Below are 22,925 nucleotides of genomic sequence, written 5' to 3'. Positions count from 1 at the left end.
TACCTTTTTTCTCCCGTCCCCAAACAGGGAGCTTCTCATGCTATTAGTCAACTGCTGTATCTGAATGATGTGACATTACATTAAGGACTACTTTGTTGTTGTTTTTTTCTTTGTATAAAGGGTCATCCAGTCTAAAGAACTGCCAGGCCAGTTGTCTGGCACACAGAGATCCAGAAACTTGTCCGTCCAACTCATTTCAGTTAGTAAAACAAATTATGTGATCTGTGTTCGATTCTGCAGTCAAATTTCTGATCTGTGATTAGTTTACTGGCTTGATAACTCTTACTAATGCCTCTTTTTCTCAGGTTGCAGAGAACTGAAGATAACTGAATGTCTTAAGATTTATTTATTTTTATTTTGTTACAATGCATCTTGTCACCAGCCCTTCTCCTGGGTGTATATATATATATCCTCTATCCAACCCTGAATTCACCAAAATTAGGTCTTCAGTAATCCTGCCAGATTTTTAAATTTCCCTGATCACCTTCTCCTCCACCTACCTGGTTTGCTCAGGTGTCATCTGATCACTATCTGATGGGTCTTTCTGTCAGTGCTGCACTTTGGTCAACCTGCTGTGTGTCTCTGCAGCATTGTACCCCACCATCGCTAACAGCAAGAAACTAGGACAGAGACACCTGGTTTTGGCTAGCATTTGGAAGGAATCAATTTATAAACTGAACATATTAATTTCTGACAGTTTTTATAAGGATAATTATGTGCTAAAATCATCAAAAAAATTGATTTGTCATTCACTTTACATGAAATTCATATACTGGACATGGAATATTGTTTGTTGTGGTTATGTTTGCCTTTTCAAGATAATTTCATTTCCTTAATTAAGATCAAATTTACCTAGTCATGTGGAAGTAGAAGTAATTTCTGTAGAGTGAAATAAACTATAATTTTGAACAAATACCAGATAATATTTTTAAAGGGCCAGTATTAAGATGGACCCATGCAGAATCATCTTTGCTTCTTATTGGAATGAATTAACTACTGAACATATACGTATCTTCATGAAGAATCTGTTTAGTAGACAGTGCAGAAAATGCTAGCCTTTGAGGGTTAAACTAGTATTTTATAAGTTCAAGTATTTTTTCTATTGTCCATCTGTAAACTGAGTCAGAAAGGTGTGTAAAGAGAGATTAGAATGTGTTAGTGCTATTAAAAGATGTTAGTACTAATTATGCCAGTAATTTAAGAGGAAACCACTAGTATAACTTGGAAGCCACTAGTATAACTGTAGTTATATTGACTAGGAAAGATAACTGTTTACAGAAAAGAAATGAGAGATATTGAGTCATTTGTAAAAAAAAAAAAAAAAAAAAAAAAGGAGTACTTGTGGCACCTTAGAGACTAACAAATGTATTGTAGCACAAGCTTTTGTGGGCTACAGCTCACTTCATTGGATGCATGTAGTAGAAAATACAGAAGGAAGAGATATATGGACGGACACACACACACACACACACACACACACACACACACCATGAAACAGTGGGTGTTACCATACACCACCTTATAAGGAGAGTGATCAGTTAAGGTGAGCTGTTGTCAGCAGGAGAGAGAAATAACTGTAGTGGTAATGAAAATGCCCCATTTCCAGCACTTGACAAGGAGATATAAGGAACTGTAGAGTGGGGGGGAGAGAAAGAAAAGCCTGGGGAAATAGTTTTAGTATGTCTATATTCATGAGGATCTCATACACCCAAATTTATATTGTAATTAAATTTTCTTGTAGTTCAACATATATCCAATATCTGCAGAAAGTAAAATCCTTATTACTGAAATAATGTCATTATAGACTTTTTTTTTTTTTAAACACACACAGATAAGAAATGTTTTTATCCTTCACTTCAAAGGGCAAAGTTCAGTTTTTAAATTGCCTTGTTAAGGTTTGCAAGTAGATCTAGATATATGACCACATACATATGAATAAATTATAAGAAGTAGAAAATTAGATTAAAGGCAACATGTTGATTTACTTTGTCTGTGGGAGGATAAAACTTAATAGTTCTGCTTTCTTTTTTTCACAAATAGTCCTATGTCAAAATGTTATATTTAATCTTATTTTTTCTTTAAAGTGCATTTTATTAGTGTGATTTCAAGGGATTAGAGATTAGAAAATGTATTGTTACCCATTAATTACTGCAATAATTTCTGCCATTATAGTTAAGCATCTCTCATTTTTGAATTATTATTTTTATTTACAGGTTTAGCGGGCAGTACAAATGTTGGTTGAGGCCAAAATTTATCATTCAAGATCTCATTCTTGCAGTTGCTTTGTTTGCACAATATGAAATTAAAAAATAAAAATACTGAGAAGTGCAAAAACTCTAGGCTAATTTAAAGCAAATAGTTTAGTACACTCTTCTCTGTAACTTAACAACTTTAAAAAAAAATGAAAATGGAAGCTTGATCACAATGTTAGTCATAGACCCCATCCTTTTCCCACTGAAGTCAGTGGATGTTTGGCAACTGACTTCAGTGGAAGAAGCAGGATTGGGTCCCGTGTGGGTTTTTTGGGGGCAGTGGTGAGTGTGTGCTATTTTTAAAGAAGGAGCTTGAAAGCAAGGAAGTAGTCAATTTTCAGAAGAATTGTTAAGTATGTGAATTTTCTACTCATAGTCTCTACCATCACTGACATAATAGAATGTAACAGTTTAGAAAAGGCCATCATAGCCTGTCTGGTGTTTTTAGCATGTGGACTTGCTGCATGTACTCTGTCACCACTCTGACCTAATAGAACATAACATCTTAGAAGAACAGTTTCAGGTAAATGAGCCACAAATCTAAAAGCCTCTTGATACATTTGTAGAAAACATGATAGAGTAGAGTGGTTATAGTGTATTTTGTACCACAAATGATCTGGTGGACTCATTATATTCTCATGCATCAAGAATCCTCCTCCTCTTGAAGGACCTAATCCTGTGCAATGCTGAATGCCTCAACTCCTGTTGAGTTCAGTGAGTATTGATGGACCCTCAGCACCTTGCAGGTCTAAGATCTATCTAGATCTGCCTTCCAACCTGTGGTGGCTCTCAGATCAACTGTACTCTTCAATGAGGAGTAGTTACAGATTTGGTTTCAAAGCTGAGATGTTTATTGAAGTATCTGTGTGTAAAACATTGATGCTTTTTTTAAACGGGGAAAATGTTCTCTTCTCTCTCTTGCAGAATTCAGACAGCAAAGCAAAAATTTCCTTTTGGCCAGATACCAAGGATTGGAAGCTTTCATCCAAAATGGGATTTTTTTCTGATAGTCATGATCAAAGAGGAGGCGGTTATCATCCAAACTGTTCAGAAATTTAAACTATTAGTGTGTGCTTCAACATTAATAATGATACTTATAAACTAAAAGAATTAGATACTTTTTAAACATCTTCTAAAGGTTTCTTTTAAATTTATTACTATTATAACTTTAATATGTTAAAATAAAATGAATATTCTGATTTAAAAAGACAAAAGCAAGGAAATTCTGAGCTAATGTAGAGCATTTAGGTTGATAAGTGTATTTTATTATGATGGATGTTATTCTTCTGTACAGTAGTATTAAGATTCATGTCTGTATTTCCATTACAAAATGGAAGAGTTTTATGTGATTGGGTACGCTAGTAGTCTGTCAGCATTAGCTGCTGATGGTTTTAGTACACATATTTGACTAATTGCAGATAATTGTTATAAAAGGTGCTTGAATTATCTGGAAGACTATCTGGAGTTGTGTTCAAGTAACATTTATACAGAGGCACTTGAAGCTTGCATTGGCTGTAGACAGAATTATGAAAAACCAAAATAGGCTTCATCCTACACATCTGGAGAAGCTTTTATTCTAACTGGTTAATGCTCTGTTCAGAAAAGCAATTTAAACCTAAGTTATTTTTACTAGCACAAGACAGTTTAATTGCGTCCTCACAAAGTTCTCTCTCCATTTTGAGGGGAGAGGTGTGTTGTACTACAGTATATGAGCAGTTAAAATGTCAGTGTGCCCAAATAATTCCATTGAAAAAGCCAGCTATAAGTGACATTTTAATATACTATTTCCTTAGTGACGTCGGCACCAAAAAATTAGACAAGAAAAGAGCATGTGTTTAATAATCCCAGATGAAAGCTTGAAGCACATAAAAAAATATAGATGCAAGGAGCATTTAAGAAATCATCTTGCCAAGTCTGCCCTCTTCTACACAAAGCTAGTCATTTAATAATCATATGTGGAAATTTAAGTTTAATTGTTTAAATTTATGTCTAAGACTTTACGTTTCAGACAAAATATTTGATTTCTTTCAGGTAATCTGATGTATTTGAACAATTAAAGCTGTAATTTGTAGATGATTGAGAAGTATGGAATTGTATGCATGAGTGGTTTGAGAAGGAAGAATGTTGTAATACTCTGCATTTTTATAGTTTAGATTTGTATTTATAGTAAAAAAGGCAAGGTAAGTAGAATCATAGACTTTAAGGTCAGAAACGGCCATTATGATTGTCTAGTCTGACTTCCTGCACGACGCAGGCCACAAAATCTCACCCACCCACTCCTGTATCAAACCCCGTCTGAGCTATTGCAGTCCTCAAATTGTGGTGTAAAGACTTCAAGGTGCAGAGAATCCACCAGCAAGTGACCCGTGTCCCACACTGCAGAGGAAGGTGAAAAACCCCCAGGGCCTCTGCCAATCTGCCCTGGAGGAAAATTCTTTCCCGACGCCGAATATGGCGATCAGCTAAACCCCGAGCATGTGGGCAAGACTCACCAGCCAGACACCCAGGAAAGAATTCTCTGTAGTAACTTAGATCCTACCCCATCTAACATCCCATCAGAGGCCACTGGGCATATTTACCGCTAATAGTTAAAAACCAATTAATTGCCAAAATTAGGCTATCTCATCAAACCATCCGCTCCATAAACTTATCAAGCTTATTCTTGAAGCCAGATATGTCTTTTGCCCCCACTACGCCCCTTGGAAGGCTGTTCCAGAACTTCACGCCTCTGATAGTTAGAAAACTTTGTCTAATTTCAAGTCTGAACTTCCTGATGGACAGTTTATATCCATTTGTTCTTGTGTCCATATTGGTACTGAGCTTAAATAATTCCTCTCCCTCCCTGATATTTATTCCTCTGATATATTTATAGCGAGCAATCATGTCTCCCCTCAGCCTTCTTTGGGTTAGGCTAAACAAGCCAAGCTCTTTGAGACTCCTTTCATAAGACCAGTTTTCCATTCCATGAATCATCCTAGTAGCCCTTCTCTGTACCTGTTCCAGTTTGAATCCATCCTTCTTAAACATGGGAGACCAGAACTGCACACAGTATTCCAGATGAGGTCTCACCAGTGCCTTGTATAATGGAACTAATACTTCCTTATCTCTACTGGAAATACCTCACCTGATGCATCGCAAGACCGCATTAGCTTTTTTCACGGCCATATCACATTGGCGGCTCATAGTCATCCTGTGGTCAACCAATACTCTGAGATCCTTCTCCTTCTCTGTTATTTCCAGCTGCTGTGTCCCCATCTTGTAACAAAAATTATTTTTGTTAATCCCTCAATGCATGACACTGCACTTTACACTATTAAATTTCATCCTATTACTATTACTCAGGTTTACAAGGTCATCCAGATCTTCCTCTATGATATCCTAATCCTTCTCTGTATTGGCAGTACCTCCCAGCTTCGTGTCATCCGCAAACTTTATTAGCACATTCCCACTTTTTGTGCTGAGGTCAGTAATAAAAAGATTAAATAAGATTGGTCCCAAAACTGGTCCATGAGGAACTCCACTAGTGACCTCCCTCCAGCCTGACAGTTCACCTTTCAGTACGACCCATTGTAGTCTCCCCTTTAACCAGTTCCTTATCCACCTTTAAATTTTCGTATTGATCCCCATCTTTTCCAATTAAGCTAATAATTCCCCATATATGGAACCGTATCAAATGCCTTACTGGAATTGAGGTAAATTAGATCCACTGCATTTCCTTTGTCTAAAAAATCTGTTACCGTCTCAAAGGTGGCGATCAGGTTGGTTTGACATGATCTACCTTTTTTAAAATCATGTTGTATTTTGTCCCAATTACCATTGACCTCAATGTCCTTAACTACCGTATATACTCGTTCATTAGCCCGTTCATTTATAATCTGACCCCCTAAGATGGTTAGGTAAAAATAGCAAAAACTGTATGACTCTTTGATAAGCTGACACTGTATTTCAGAGGTTGTCAAACTTTGGCTTCTGGCCTGTCAGGGTACGCCACTGGCAGGTCGGGACGTTTTGTTTACTTGGAGTGTCTGCAGGCATAGAGCCCCTCAGCTCCCTGTGGCCACAGTTCGTCATTCTCAGCCAATGGTTAAATTGTCTTAGCCATCTGTTGATCATCATAATCTTGTCACACCTCTGTTGCCCTTCTCTAGGAACAGGCAGAATCCCACTGATGATCACCTGAGCCTCGATCTCCTTAAGCATCTTCCCCAGCCTGGCATAGTCTCCCTTGATACGTTTCAGTGAGAATGTAGCTGTATCATTTGTTCCCACATGAAGGACAGTCTGGATTCTTTCCTGCTCCCGTTAGGATCTTCTTCAGCATCAGGTCGACATCCTGTATCTTAGCACCCGGCAGACAGCACACCCTTCTCTTCTCTGGATCAGTTCTGGTTACAGGCCTGTCTGTTCTTCTCAGTAAGGAGTCCCTAATCACGTAGACCTCCCTTTTCCTGGTGATGGTGCGATTCTCCAGTTTATCCCCTGTTCCATCTGGCTCCAAGTCCTCTCAATTCCTATTCTCCCTTGCAATCCTCTGCAACCCATCCTGTATCCTCCTGGGGCTCATAGTTGGTGGAGTTATCTCCATTGACTCTTCCCCTCTTCTTATAGGACTAGCTGCTCTTCTCTTCTTCCTTGGCCTCTCACCTTTAGCGACCACCTGCTGTGCCCCTTCTTCATTTTCCAACTCCACAAACCTGTTCCTGAGCTCTCTTTCTCCTTCACTAGCCATTATCTCTGTGCATGGCACTGGTAAGACTGTGGCTGGAATACTGCATCTAGTTCTGGTGTTCACATTTTAAAAAGGACATTGAAAAACTGGAGAGGGTACACAGAAGAGCCCCCAAAATTATTTAAGGGCTGGAGAAAATGCCTTACTATGGGAGATATAAAGAACTTGTTAATCATATCAAAAAGAAGATTGAGGAGTGACTCACAATGAATTATTACCTTCATAGAATGTAAATACTGAGTTATAACAGGCTCTCCACTTCAACAGAGAAATGCGTGACAAGAACCAGTGGCTCGAAAGTGAAGCCAAACAAATTCAATTCAGAAATACAGGACATTTTTAACAGTGAGGCTGTTTAACCATTGGCTCAAACTGCAAAGGGAAGTGGTGGAGTCTTCATATCAAGACTGGACGTCTTTCTGGAAGAGATTCTTTAGCCAAATGCAAGTTACTGTATTCAGGAAGGGAGGGGTAAACTGGATGAAATTTAATGGCTTATCATATACAGATTAGATGATCTAATGGTGCTTCCTTGCCTTAAACTCTGTAAAGTATACAGGAGATTGACAACACTAAAGAAATTTTTTATATAATACTGAATGATGTTAGAACAGTCCATAGTTATGGATAAGTGGATTATATCCCCTCCCAAAATAGTGTAAATACCTTTGTTAGTATGCTAATTACAAAGGATATTTTTGTACCTCTGGAATGCTAATGGGCAAAGTCACACCTTTGACTTGAAAGATACTCAAAGTAAAACAAGGAGAGGAGAAACTGCAAGAGGGAAAAGTGAGACATTGACAATAGAGCTGGGCTTCTGAGAGGCTGCAGTGTTCAGGAGAGATGGCAAAAGCACCTTAGGGACTTAAGTATCAGAGGGGTAGCCGTGTTAGTCTGGATCTGTAAAAAGCGACAGAGCACATGCGTCTGAAGTGGGTAAATTCATCCATGAAAGCTTATGCTCCAATACGTCTGTTAGTTTATAAAGTGCCACAGGACTCTTTGTCGCTTCTTAGGGACTTAGATTGCCATCTGCATTCTTAGATCTAAGTGCATACTTGATTAAAGTACTGATTTATACATTTGTGTTTTATTTAGATAAAGCTGTTACTCAATTTACCTTATCTATTTTTATTTTAATATAATATTTTTTCTAATAAATCTTGTTTTTAATTAAAATCTTTTTGATCTTTTACTATTTTGAGGAAATTCACACAGCCAATTCAGAAATAAACAAGCTTTCTTGCTCTGAAGAGAGGTACTAAAATAGGATGTGGAGCTGAAGCCCATTTAGGAGTCCTGGTCACAGGCACGGACCAAGGGGTACTCTCTCATGAGGTAGAGTTCATGTCTATGATGGTATTGGCCCAACTCATGGGTAAATCTTAAAGCTAGATTAGTTTAAGCTAGCACTGCTCAGTTCTGTTTTTGAGGGAGATCCCAAAAACTTTGGTAGAATCAGTAGTTCAGAGAGAAGGATAAAGAGCCTTCAACTTTTGGTCCTTAACCTGTTTTAGCTTCAGTCTCTCATTGTCATGCATCACAATTGGGTAGTAGAATTAAATCCTTTTTTTCCAAATTAGAAATCAGTACTTCAAACAAGTGGTTTTTCTCAAACAAATTCTGCTCTGTCCACTCACTATTAATGTCAGAACGATAATTAATCCTCTGCTTCCTAGAAAATTCAAAGCCAAGACGTGCAAATGCTGGAATTTGTCAATGAGAATTTATAGACATTTATGAAGAGTAGTCAGAAAAATTAAAGGTGCACAAAATGTGTTTGGGCATCTTCTTTCCAATGCAGGGTCAGAATGTTTCCTTCAGAAAATTTTTTAGTTCATTCTTGTCATAAGTCATTTTATTCAAGCCATTTCATTATCTGACAAGTACAGGTTTTAGAACAGGTCTGAATACAGTGGTGGTACCTTTTCTTAAAGTTTCAGAGTTCACTTACTTCTAGTGAGAAACATTTTATTTCTTCACAGAAAGTGTTGAGAGCACTGGGATGTTCTATTTCTCAGCCTTCTGGGGCTCATGTAAAATTAAATATCTAAATACAAAATTTTTTAATTTGTCATCATGTTGATGGAAACCTGGGAGCTTAATTTACCATTCTTAGATGTTACAAGTTCTTTGTAATATTGAAACTTCACAGTTCCATTTTTTCTTAAAATTGTCAGATTATCACTACGTTTCGAGATTAATCTAAAACCCTGAATGAGTAAAGACTTACTAATGGGGCCATATAAACACAAGCATATTGAGTATGCTCTGTGCATCCTGAAATATTAACATTTTTAGGACCATACCTTTTAGGAAAGTTAATGAACTCACTATATATCCTTCCAGCAAGCAAACTGGGGGTAAGAGGTGATACCTGTTTATATGGTCCTGGGAATTCTCCTCCCCTCCCCCCCTCAAAAAAAAAAGTTTATGGCAGAAAGGTCTTATCTTTAATAAATAAATAACAATGTAAACAAATGAAGGTGGGAAAGAGTTTTTGCAGAAAATTGTGACAGTAGCTGCTTCACCTTATCATGAGCCACAATCTGTTCTGATTGGCAGACACTCATGTCAAAAGAGCTATCCAGATAGTGATGCTATCTGGCCACCCAGGAAACGACACGCAGTTTGAACCAAAAGCCCTATTCCATCAGCATCAAGATAGAGCCACCATGGAGGTGAACTCCAGGCCATCTCTGCTAGTGAGTCTTTCAATCCCCACTCTACATCGAATCCCACAATTCTGAGAGAGAAGTACCTCCCCTACCTTCTGTCCAAACTCAAACAGCAATTAAATTTCCATTCTTCAAAATTTGCATTCACCAGGAGCTGTTTGGTTGGCGTCCCACCACACACCCAACCTTCTGCTATTACTGGAACCAAATAATATGAGTATGTTAAATACTGCAACCAATATAGGTAAATGCACACAACTCAAAAGGAACAAATCTGGGCAATCATAAGTAATATTTGGATGCTCCAGAATGTCCCCCTTGTAATTGACAGTGTACTTCCCGACTCCTCAGTCAATACCTCTCCTAGATCTATCAGTCTCCAGTGCTGAGGAGGGTCCCTTCTAAATTGCACTACAAGTTTTTGTTTGACCAAACCACCCTGGCTACAGGAGTGTGTACCCAAAGTATGTTCAATCATGTTTCATCTTAAGAGGACATTCAGTGCTAAGGGAACACCTTTGAAAGGGTAAAAAGACTCCATTAGGGTGAGTAACCTGTTTCTCTCTTTGTTTCATAGTTACGCACAAGCTATAATAACCTTTTCCAAGAAGAAACAGACTGTTGATTAAAGCATTTCATCATGCTGCGCTTGACCAGAACCTACAGCACTCAAGTGTCATTCATTAGGGTTACAAACTTTTTTCTGTTGTATGAACAAGTACAAGAAAAATATAAGTACATCTGGCTTTGTGAACAAGTTAAAACAGATTAAGTGTGACGGATCATATTTTTAACTGCCTATTGCAACAGGAAAAATGATGCTTTTAGTTGGTTCTCCAGTTCAATGTCTCATCTGTGCCTTGGTCACAGCCAAGAAGAAGAGAGTTGCCCCCTTCATCCTTATTTCTGTATACAGTTTGAGAATAAAAATGTATTAAATATTTCTTGAACAGAATGTACGGACTGGTAAAAATAATTTTGGAGCTTCTGAATGCAACAGTGACCTATATTTCAGATGTAATTTATTTTATGAAGAGAGCACCAAACTCTTTGCTGGCGCAAGGTGGAAGGGGAAAGGAAAACCTTTAGGAGAACTTGTCTGACAAAATGCTAAAAATGAGAAGAACTGCCTTCTGCAGTGAGAGAACTTGTTTGTGTAAAGGAGGAAGCACTTGTCCAGATGATGTTGAAAGACTGAAATACCATATTATAATTAATGTCTACTATTTTGTGGCTATTTAAGTGCAGTATGAGGCTGTCTGTGTAATCAAAGAAGAAAATCCCAGATGAAAGTATCTGTAAACAGAGAAATTTAATCTGTGTTAGAACTGCATACTAATTGTTTGTTCTTTTTAAAAATTCATCTTTCAGGAGTACTACAAACATAGCTGGTGAACAACTGTTTTTTTAAGTAGTTAAAATAGCTTCTAGTTTTGGTGGCAGTGTGGATCTGTTCTGTTTGTGTAATTAGCCAGTTACAAAAAATGTCAGCAATTGAAATGAACTGTAGGGGCAGTATTTATGTAAGCAGTGCAAACCGAGCAGGCTGTCTCAGGAACTAATTTTTCTATAGCAGGAACAGACAACAAGCCCTTCTCTTGAATGTAAGCTTCCTTTCTCACATCACGTTTTACCCTTGTTCAGATGTGACACTGAAAATCTTATTTGGAAAGAAGTAAAATTTGAAAAGAAGTAAGAAAAGTTTTAGAACACTTCTGTTCAGATGTGTTCTGCTGTACCTACCTCTGCTTTGTCTACCCACCCTGCACATCTCCCCTGCTAAGACCTGTGCTACAGCATTACAAGGATGAGAAAAATTAAGTGACATGACTGAAGTATTTTGAACTAACTGTTATGGTAAAACATAAACGTCATGATCCAGTTGAGACTATTGGACAGACAAGAAATAGGCAACATATTTAAGAAAAATATAAAAGCTAGATTCTGCCAGCCTTAATGGGGTTGAGTAGTACGTTGAAATCACTGGAATTGTTCATAGAGTAAGGTACTAATCAACATAAGATGAACAGAATCTGGTTCAAAGGAAATATTACTTTACTGAGAGAATGGTAAACAGATGCAAGTTACTACAAGTTGAGGTAGTGGAGTGTTGTAATATTAATGTATTTAATCAAGATTACTATTTGGATTTTAATAAATTAATGGGATATCAATCAGGGTTTTTTACTTGCAAGTATTTTGACAATCCTTCCTGGAGGTCAAGAAAGCATTTTTTTGCTCATCATTCATTTTCTTAATCCAAACTTCTGATTTTTTTCAAGTAGTGTTTTTGCCTTCTTGCATAAAATTAACAAACCTTTTCCTTTTAAAAACTGATTATTAAAAAGGCTACGCTTTGAAAGTGTTACAGGATAGTGATGGCTGAGTTGCCGTCATCTCATATGATATATCAGCCATGAGAAGCCCATGGCATGCTCTGAGCCCTGTACAGTTAAGTTGTGTTCTCACACACTAATATCCCCAGGCTCAATTATGCCCTTTTGAGTAGTGCAAGAAAGATTTATTAGAATGACTGCAATGTAGTACACTGTTTCAATATACAGTACCAGATTTAAGTCTGCTTTAGCAGCTTCCCACAGTCGAATTATCTTAGCCTGGAAATGGAGTAATGGTTTTACAGCCTGGCTGACCTTCATGTAAGGTGCAAATTTGAACTTTTCTGCACAAGGAAAAAAACATCAATATAACACTCTTCTGTGTTCATCTATTCTTTTGTTATAATGAGTGCACAGGAATGTATATTTGAAGGGAAATATATTATTCAGTCAGAATTAGTTGTCTTTTCAAAAGCTATTTGAAGTAGAATACCATAAAATGTGTTCAAACAAAGTTTATTTCAAGCAGTCTCTCACTTTGAAGCATAGGGAGTTCAAAAAACAAGAAATAGTAAATATCAAATGGAGCGTGTCATTTATTCTGTGCACATAGAGTATGTACATTTATGTATAAAGTAAGGAGAGCTAAAATTTGCAACTTTTCCTCTCCACAATAGGCAAATGGGTTTTTCTAGCTCTGTACATCATTGTAATGTTAACTTTGTTCCAAGAGGACTCCAAGGGAATGAAGACAATCCCACCCCACAGCTATGTCTCCATGCAGATGTCTCGTGAGAAAAGACTGGGACTTCCCTGACTATCACTACCAAGCTCCGGTAACTCCTAGTCTCAGGCATGGGTCCCAGAAAAAGGCATGTTCCTGGATCCCAAACTTGAATTAGCAAGAGCTTTCGTTCTATTTTTCTAGTTAACCCCCTCTTATCCTGGTGGCCTGGCAAAGAACTTACATGTTCCTCCTTGTCCCCAAGATCAGTGATTTTGTGAGCAATGTTTGTCACAGCTAAGGGCAACTGCACCTGTATTTTCCCTCAGTGATCCAGCAAGGGGACCCACTCTCAGGCTTCCAGCTCCCCAGCTGTTGCTTCTCCTGAGTGGAGACACAGATCCCTCTTCTTTCTGACTAGGGTATCTCCCAGCTGAACAGTTTCCTGCCTTTACTGTGTATTTCCCAGCAAAGACAGTCTGCCTAAGCCGATGTGCTTCTCTTCTCTTCAGAGACTGATAACAGAGTGATTGCTACAGATATAAGTTACCATGCAACATTTCCAATGCATGTCTCTTTTATTCTTAAGGTAAAAAGCATGACAGAGAAAACATTAAAAACAATAAAAAAAACCTACACATTTTCTAATAAGCTTACCAGTCATCACCCCACACTAGGGGTTTCTTTATGGTTACCAGTTCATCAGAGCTCCAGCTCAGAGCAAGCACGCAGGCTTAAGAGGCCCCAGTACCCCTGTCCTTGAAATCCTCCCCGAAGGATTGTGGCTGTCCATGGACTTGTCCATTTGCTGGATCAGGAAGAAGACCACGAATCAGTCTAAACTCAGGCTTTGTATCCGAAAGTCTCGTCTTCGTGGGTCTCTGAACAATCCAGTTTGAACTAGTATACGCGTGTCTCCCCCAGGGGCTTCAGTGGCTGATAACTGACCCTGCATTCCCCCCTCCCTACTAGAGGAGGTACATACAATTCCATAACAACACATACACAATTGTATTTGTAATAGACTCTACTCCAAAGGTGTAAACCCTAATGCAGTAAGGTTGAACTTGACTCAATAGCCCTATCACATTCGGGGTTCATTCTGGTCAATTTCACAGCTATAGGATTTGAAAATTAGTCAATTTCACATTTTTAGATGTTTATGTGTGAAATTTCATGGGGTTGTAACCATGAGGGTCCTGACCTAAAAGCTTTTTATTTTGGGTGGGGAGGAGCAGTTCCAAAGCTATTGTGGGGAGTCAAGGGATTGCCACCCTGATTTCTGCTGCAAGAGGTTCCTGATGATGCTTCCGCTGCATGGCCACACTCAGAGAGAGATCAGACCCACTTCTAAGTAACTACTCTGGCAGTAGGGTGCTCCCAGCAGCGGGGATGGGGACTGGAGGGAGGAGGAGATCAGACTCACCTCCACCTCTGGCAACATGCTCGGGTTGCAGGAAGCTCCGTGACTGAGCAGCAGTCCCAGAGCTTCCTGCAGCTGGGCTAGGTACTTGAAGCTGGGTCTGAGCTCCCCATCCCCACCCTCCCAAAAGTAGTTGTGCAGGCGAAGACTAAGTCCTGACCCTCCCAGGCTGGAGGGGACTAGCAGCTGGAGCTGGGTACACAGTAGGAGCCCCGGGCTGGGACACCCCTGTTTCTGGCCCTCCCATCTCCTCCAATAGCTAGATTTCACAGGAGGAGGTCTGATTTCATCATCCGTGACGTATTTTTCATGGCCGTGATTTTGGTAGGACCCTATCAATAACCGATCTGAATTTCCTGAAGCTTGTTCAGTATATTTTGGGGTATGGTCAGTCTGTCAGAATCTTGTTATACTAGTGTAAGGGGCAGGAAGTGCAACTGGTCATTAATAAAATAGCAAAAATGACTCTGCTCACAGTAAAGACATGGAGGAGACTTTTCTTCTTTAAGTTATTGAAATCTCAGCAGTTATTTTATAACGAAGTTTGGTTTTAAAAAGCAAATTCAGACAAGAACAATTTTTTTTGCAAGTTGACAATGTTCCTTCAATTTTGGTGGTTGCAGGATTTTGAGGGGAATAAATTAACTTTCAAAGACCATGGAAAATAAAATATATAATGCTTAAGCTACTGTAGATAAAATTTTATTCTGTCATCCTTGATAGTGTTCCTTGGAATACTGCCACCTCCTCTTCTGTAGGCCTCCCTGCTATGGTTGCCAATCATCCAGGATTGTCCTGGAGTCGCCAGGAATTAAAGATTGTCGTGTGATGAAATCTCCAGGAATTCATCCAACCAAAGTTGGCAACCCTACTCCCTCCCTCCTCTCTTGCCTCAGCAGTAGCAAGTTAGAGAGACTAAAGAGACCTTTTTTTCACAAGACTCAGACCAATTCACTCCATTGTTCAAAGACTTCCAGTGGCTTCCTCTTACTTTTTGCTTCATGTTCAAACTTTACATTTTTTTTTAAAGCTCTGTGAGAGTTTGCTCATGGTTGTATCTCCTCTCATGTCTTCCTTCTCCTCCTGTTTCTCACTTGAATCTACTTAAGCTTCCACCCTACCCACACCTTTGAGTTCTTCTGCCACTCTGATCTTTGCCCTGTTTCTGTACATTTTCTTACACCTGGAACTTACTCTGTCTCCTTTCAAGCATGGAGCAAACTCTTGCTCTTTCAAATCACTTCTTACAAAATGCCTTTTTATGAAGTTTATCAGTGATAATCTGCCAAAGAAATCTATGCACAGAAACACCATCTTCTCTCCTTTCAGCCATCCTTCTTTAAGCTACAGACCCCATGGTCCCGTGAGTACCTTGGTAAAATAGGCAAGACACCACTCTATCTCACTCACCCTCTCAGTATAAATAGAATTAAATAAATCTGCTTTGTTTATGGATATTATCAGCCCATCTGCCCTATGAACTGAACAGTGCCATCAATAGTTACTATCTGCATAGATGGACCTAGAATCATAGAATATCAGGGTTGGAAGGGACCTCAGGAGGACATCTGGTCCAACCCCCTGCTCAAAGCAGGACCAACCCCAACTAAATAATCCCAGCCAGGGTTTTGTCGAGCTGGGCCTTAAAAAACCTCTGTGAATGGAGATTCCACCACCTCTTTAGGTAACCCATTCCATTGCTTCACCACCCTCCTAGTGAAATAGGAGGTTTGATTCTTAAGACTTCATGTAGCAAATTCTGAAGTACCTTCGTATCCTTAATAGCTAACTTTTACTTCCAGAACACCTTTGGGTCACAGGTTTTTTCATAATTGCATTTGGAAAACTTTGGCTATGTCTACACTAGGCACACTTTACCAGTGTGCTGTATCAGCAAAGCACTCCTAGTGTGGCACAGTTATTCTGGCAAAGCTATGCTTTGTATCAGTATATTAAACCTCCTCCCATGAGCAAAACAGTAAAAACTCAGTAATGTTGGTAAAACTGCATCTGTGTTAGGGGCTTCTGCTAACACAGCTATGTTGGCATGGGATCATACCTCTTCACACGCTGTAGACTGACATCCTCTGTCTGAGTCCAGCCAGGGAAAAATAGTAGCAAGACTTTTCTATGCATATCAGATGCAGCAGAGGCAAACAGAACAACACAGGGCTTTGGCAAACTGATATCCTAGCTACACTGTGGATATCACATCTGTAAGTCAGGATGGGGAGAATTGACCTCACAACTTCAGACCATGATTCCCTCCATTAAAGTGCATCCTTGACTCTGAAATCAGTTCCTTTTATCTGCAGGGAGAAAGTCTATCCTTGTGTTATGCTCAGGGAACCCCTAGATATCCTATGTCATGGAGTTGCTCTGATGCTATCAAGAGCCAAGTTAACTGATGATAATGTGTGTGGCAATCAGATCTGTAATGTCATCTAGCCACAGGAATCCATGGATGCTGACACCTGTCATGTGATGAGAGAATTTAACTTTTGTAACTCTCTGCCATGTCAGGTGATGGCGGCCAAGAAATAGCATTTGTGTGTGTCACATCCACATTACATTTAAAGGTACTGGTATAAGTTGTCAAATGCAGTGGTATACAGGAACACAGAGAAATTTTGTAATTTACCTTGAAGAATCAGGTTAGGTGGAACTAGAATCCCATCAGCCCTACACAGAAAGTTTAACTAGCAATCATTGAGACTTTTCTTTATCTGAACTGAGTAATAATAAACATTACCTGATTTTCAAAGATAGCGGTCAGCTACAGTTTTCATTGATTGGAGCTGCAAGAACTCAGCTCCTTTAAAAAACTGGCCAATGGGGTTGGTTTTTATTTGTTATGCTGCTTCCTACTTTTTTCTAAACTAGGCTTCCCACAAATGACTGACTGTTGTGTACCATTTGCAAATTTAAATAGCCATACAGATACGAATTTTGATTAAATTAACGTAGAGCTTCAAACCAGGTCTCACCTGATTTACAATTATTTTTTCATGAAGTAGTCTCCATTTCCTAGTCATTTTTTTCTGTACTTGCTAATAGAGTTACTTCTGTTAAACACAGTAACTGTAATCAAAGTTGTGTCCAAAGAAATTTGCACTCCTTAAGACTCCTACTCATTTCTGTAGAACTGGTTAAAAACATTGGGGAAAATGTTCACAAACCTTTCATGACTTTTTCCCACTCTTTGCCAAATTTTTGTTTGGTGATCATTGGCCAGGAATGGGGAACTGCGGCCAATGGGAGCTTCGGGGGAGGTACCTGCATGCAAGGGCAGCGCGCAGAGCCCTTTGCGCCCCCTCCCTCCCCGTAGGGGCCGCAGGGACATGATGGCAGCCGCTTCTGGGAGCGCTTCTGCCACCCCAGAGCCACTCCAGGTAAGCAACGCCGGGCTGGAGCTCGCACCCTGAACCCCTCCTGTACCCCAGCCCCCTGCCCTGAGCCTCTCCTGCATCTCAACCTCCTGCCCTGAGCCCTCGCCGCACATGGCACCCTCTTGTGCCCCAACCCTTTGCCCTGAGCCCCCTCTTACACCCAGCACCCCTCCTGTGCCCGTTCCCCTTGCCTTGAGCCCCTTCCTGCACACCGCACTCCGTCCCGCACCCTGTCCCACACCTCTCACTCTTGCACCCCAGCCCCCTGCCCTAGCCCTACATTCATGGCCCTGCATGCAATTTCCCCACCCAGATGTGGCCCTCGGGTCAAAATTTTTTCCCACCCCTGAGCTAGAGACAAAGTTTCAGGTTTACCTGAGCAAGATAGTGTGGATAGGAAGGAGTCACTAAGGCCAGGTCTATGCTAGAAAAGGTTTGCTGGTATAGCTCTACTGATATGGCAATACTGGTAAAACTTCCTACTGTAGACACAGTTTATACCAGAAATATACTGCTTTTGCCAGTATGGCTTATTTCGTTTCCCCAAGTGAAACAATCTATACTGACAAAACCAGTTTTATTTTGTTATAACTGCACCTACACTGGGGATTTTGCCCATATAGAAATGCCATAAAAATCACACCTCTAATTATTATACTGACAAAGTTTAGAGTATAGCTTGCTTTAAAGTTATGAAAGAAACATACAATTGCTAATTATCAATTTTAAAATGGTTGCTAAGAGTAAAGGTAAAGATAAGGTGACTTAAGAAAGATGGAGTAAATATAAAAGTGGAAAATCTGTGAACCTGTAGGTTCCATAGACAAAATATATGAGGTTGGAGAAGTAGCCTCTGCCAGAGGGATTTTTACTGTTCAAGATTTTATACTTAATCTCTCTCTCTCTCTCTCTCAGACAATACATAACAAATGCAAATAGCATATGATAGGAGTCTTTTTATGGTGTCATAAAGTTGCTGTTTATATTTATGTATTGTCTTAGATTACTTTTTTTTCTTTTGCTTTAAAGACTTGGGTACCTGTAATGTCCATTTTACTGTCTTGGTTAAAAATAATTAAAATAGTTTGTATAATATAAACTGTAGCATAGAAATTCAGATATTGTTATTTTAAAAAAAACCTGAGGCAATAACCGTAAGAAACCTGTATTAGGTACAGTATCTTAAAAAAAAAATTAAAATGCATTTTAAGACTATTTTCATTGTTGCTGGTAGGGGTAAATGTCAGCTGCAAATGTATGGGTAGACTGCAGAGATTTTTCTTCTTAAGCCCTCCTTTCATGTTTAGCCAAGTGAAAGACTCAGTGAAATGCAAACTCTATCTCAGCAGATATTCAGAGCTCTGTAGCCTGATGAACAACCTCTGAGAGTTTAGAGGGAGGGCAGCAGTTGGTAAAGGTTGATAAAGGCAAAGGCCAAAAAGGCCTCAGCCATGACTTGGATCTCAGATCATCCAAATGAGAGGAATCTTGATATAGTGCCCTGGTGGGCTGTTGATATTTTATACTCAAAGGAATAGTGCTGTGCAATCAAAATCAATTGTTGTGACTTTATCCTTCAGATGTTACAGAAGGAAAAGGCATTTGCTTTATTACTCTTCTGAGTCGTTTAACCATTTATCCTTAATCACTGGCTGTCTGAGTGAGAACAGGAACTTAGTTCATTGAACTGTGTTCTTTTTGAAAGTACAGAGTAGAATCCATTTTATCCAATGTGGGAAACCACCTTTTGAGAAACTTGATTACAGCCTGGCCCACTAAGTCTTTGAGTTTCATTGAAAAGGAACATCATACAAAAAACATAGCCAGATGTTTGTTTGCAGATTAATTTGCATTAGCCTTTATGATACACTCTATAGTATATGATTCATAGCTCCAATATCCTGAGCAATCAAGTAAATAGTGTTACATTCATGAGTCAGTTGCAATTACCAAGGCATGATTTCAGCATAACCACTATTGAGTGGGAGGGCAGAGAGGGGGGAGAGATGGGGAGGAGAGGAATATTTGCCACTTGCCATTTGCCATCATTGGAGGTTTTTAAGAACAGGTTAACAAACACCTGTCAAGTCTAGGTCTGCAGGGTCCTCCCTCAGCACAGAGGAAAGGATTAGATGACCTCTCAAGGCCCTTTGCAGCCTTTCAGTTCTATAAGTCTAATAAATTCAAAAAGATTTTGGAGTGGCTTCAGGTTAGTGACAGTTTTTTCAGATAAGTGCATGCAGGCTTTCCACATTTTTTTGCATTAACCCAATAATGCTGAAATACAATTAAGTCTAAAATATCCTTTATTATACTATGCATGCCAGTGAATTTGTGATTTTGTTTGTTCAAGTGGATTTTGCCCTGAAAAAAGTGTCCTGTTACAAAATCATGTTTTTAAAAAAACTTAATGTATAGAATGAACACATGTCAAACTCGTAATTGCTGTGTGAATTCAGTCAAGAGAAGAAGAAGAAAATCCAGCTGCAGGGTAACAAATCTAATGTTAAATGTTCTGCTTTAGTGCTGGACTGATTCACGTTAGTTGCCTGCAAACAAAAATACGTGCTTTGTTTATTTTGTAAAATTCTGGCCAAATTGTGTTTCTGTGAGTCTTTGAAAACTCATCATTATTTTTTCTAATCTTCAGAGTACTGGCTGTTAATGACTCTGATTCACTGCAAGCTGTTTTAGTGCTGAATTCTTGGAAAAAAAAAGATTTGTATATTAACCATACTTTTTGGTGAGGGATAAGTTACATTTTTCCCTCAAACTCATTATGCTAGAACATTTAACTCTTTAACTTAGCATATTGAAATTCTGTTAGAATCAGTAGTGTGAAAATTGGCCATGGTTTTATTGTAGATAATAAATTGTGCTTTATTATATAATTCTTTTCATCTATCAATCTCAAAACACTTTTCAGATGTTTGGACAGCATTATCACACCTATTTACAGATAAAATACTAATTTTAGTATTTTTCTTCTTCAGGGTATACCTCAGTTACCATGTGCCAAAGCATTGTATACCTATGAGGGAAAAGAACCTGGAGATCTTAAATTCAATAAAGGTGACATCATCATTTTACGTCGGCAAGTGGATGAAAATTGGTACCACGGAGAAGTCAATGGGGTCCATGGCTTTTTTCCTACCAACTTCGTTCAGATTATTAAACCTTTACCTCAACCTCCGCCTCAGTGCAAAGCACTTTATGACTTTGAAGTGAAAGACAAGGAAGCGGACAAAGACTGTTTACCATTTTCAAAGGTAAAAACATGTAGAAATGACTTAAAAAAGAAAGGGTGTTGTTTGAATAATTATTCATTGACTTAGATTATCTTATATTGTTTCTGTTCTAAAAGTCTTGCCTATAAATTCTTCGATAGCTCTGATATGTTTAGAAGCCAAGAATATGTAAGTTCACAGGGGATTTCTTCAATATATACCACTTCTTTTCCTCACTTAAACCACAGACACTGTTTCCCCTCTCAGGATTTCACCATTGAAATTGAGAGCGCATCTTTTTTAACTGCTTTAATATGCATTCTGAATTTGAGAGAGTCTAAATTGTGAATTTAAAGCATTCCCAGTCCAGAGGAAACTTTCACTTATTTTTAGTTGTCAGAGTTCATACTATTTGTCAAGTTTTCATTTAATCCAGGACATTTTTAATACTAACAGCAAGCTTTGTGTCACTACATAAGAATAAAAATTGCCTTTTGGAAAAGAGTCTATTTTTTTTGTTCCTATTTGAGTTATTTTTCTGTCTTAAAAGGTATGAAATGATATGGCGTTTTAATAGGAACACCAGGATTATGAAGAGTACTCTTAAAAGATACTTAACCATAGTTTGGGACTGTGTTTTTCAGTTACCTACAAATTTATAGTACATTAATTTTGCCAGGCAGCACAAAAAATGTTACAAGATCAGACATGTGAACTAGTTAGATGTCTTTACAGCCCTCAACTATTAAAAATGCAAAGAGCACCTGAAACTATAAAAGCAGGAGGCCTTAAATATTCAGCTCTCCTTCTTATGAGACCAGTGCAACTACATGTGAACAGAAAATAGCCTTTACTGAACAAAATGTTAATGTTCCTAAGGATAATCAGCCTAGTTATTATAGTGCATTGCAGCTTTGATTTTTAAGTAGTGTGTGCGTTGTTTGTAATCTTCAATTTTATATCAGTACAAGTGTTTCCTTGCTTTTCTGAGTCTTTCAATGAAATGTAAGTTAATGATGTTTCTAGGGCAAAATAAGTTTAATGAGCAAATAACACGTTCTTTGCAGTCATGCTTAAAACTAAAACTCTGTATTTCAATGGAGATGTCAGTTATGCTTTCTAAGTTTGCTAATGTTCTTACATGAATAGAAAAGCAACAGCTGGGAACAGAGGGCAACAAGCTAGCTTATAAGTAAGAAGAGTTTGAGATTCAATTCAGGGATTGATGGAATACACTAGAGTTGGCACAGCAGGCAGTTTGTTGTTCAGGAGAAGCCAAAATAGCTAACTGAGATAAGTTCTTGGGCTGCTGTGCAGGACTTAACCAAGATGAGGAAGCTCTACTGGAAATTATTTTAATTCCAAAAACTGCAGGTTCACATTGTGAAAATGAAACTCCTGCTATAGAATTCTTCTTAATGTACCCCTTTGTCTGATGATGCTTGTGTTGTGGAGAGAAATTAAATGAATAGCTTAATTTGAGCTGAGACATAATTACTTCATGTGTGTACAGGACGATGTGCTGACTGTGATTCGCCGAGTAGATGAAAACTGGGCTGAAGGAATGCTGGCTGACAAGATAGGGATATTTCCCATTTCGTATGTTGAGGTGAGTAAAGTTGTGCCATCCTATAATAAGCCTTATAAGAAAAGTACTTTAAATAGAAATATGTCTTTCTAAAACTGTAAATGCTGACGATAATTCTAAAACATATGATATTAATCCAATATATGTACAAGAGTAAACTGAGTAACCTCATAAACTTGCTGATGTAATGAATGTGCATCCTCACCATTTTCACTCCCTACTGTTTGTTGCCTTTGTTCATTATATCACATTTAATATTACATTGTAAACCCTTTGAGGCAGGGACTTTGCCTTCTTGTGTGTCCTGCGAGGCATCTGGTCCTTCCCAACCAACACTTGCTCACAAAATAGAAAAAATGAAAGAATCAGGTATAAAATAAGCTTCCCTTTCTCCTTAATGCCCCACCACAACGAAGTAAATGAGCATCATTGAAGGTCGGCAAATTTAGGCTATTGTGGACCAAACAAGAGAGTGAATTTCAAAGTTGAGAACTCTTTCTGTAAAACAGCCTCAAATCTCTTTCAGATCTGGGAGCTGAGATGGTCGCTGGTTGCAAATGTGGTAAGTTTAAACAG

At 38.7% G+C, this 22,925-nt stretch overlaps 1 protein-coding gene across 2 annotated transcripts in view; it reads left to right on the top strand.

Annotated features, from left to right (window-relative positions):
* The window catches only part of SH3RF1 (SH3 domain containing ring finger 1), a 166,970-nt gene that overhangs the window by 65,014 nt on the left and 79,031 nt on the right, over positions 1-22,925 (top strand). For both annotated transcript variants that reach the window (XM_050946178.1, XM_050946177.1), the window contains exons 3-4: positions 20,528-20,803; positions 22,275-22,370. In XM_050946178.1, coding sequence (XP_050802135.1) covers positions 20,528-20,803; positions 22,275-22,370 — 372 coding nt within the window. The remainder of the gene's footprint in view (positions 1-20,527; positions 20,804-22,274; positions 22,371-22,925) is intronic.

This window comes from Gopherus flavomarginatus, chromosome 3 (genome assembly GCF_025201925.1).
Source record: "Gopherus flavomarginatus isolate rGopFla2 chromosome 3, rGopFla2.mat.asm, whole genome shotgun sequence".
Classification (NCBI taxonomy): domain Eukaryota; kingdom Metazoa; phylum Chordata; order Testudines; family Testudinidae; genus Gopherus; species Gopherus flavomarginatus.
This window is presented reverse-complemented; position numbering and strand designations above follow the sequence as displayed.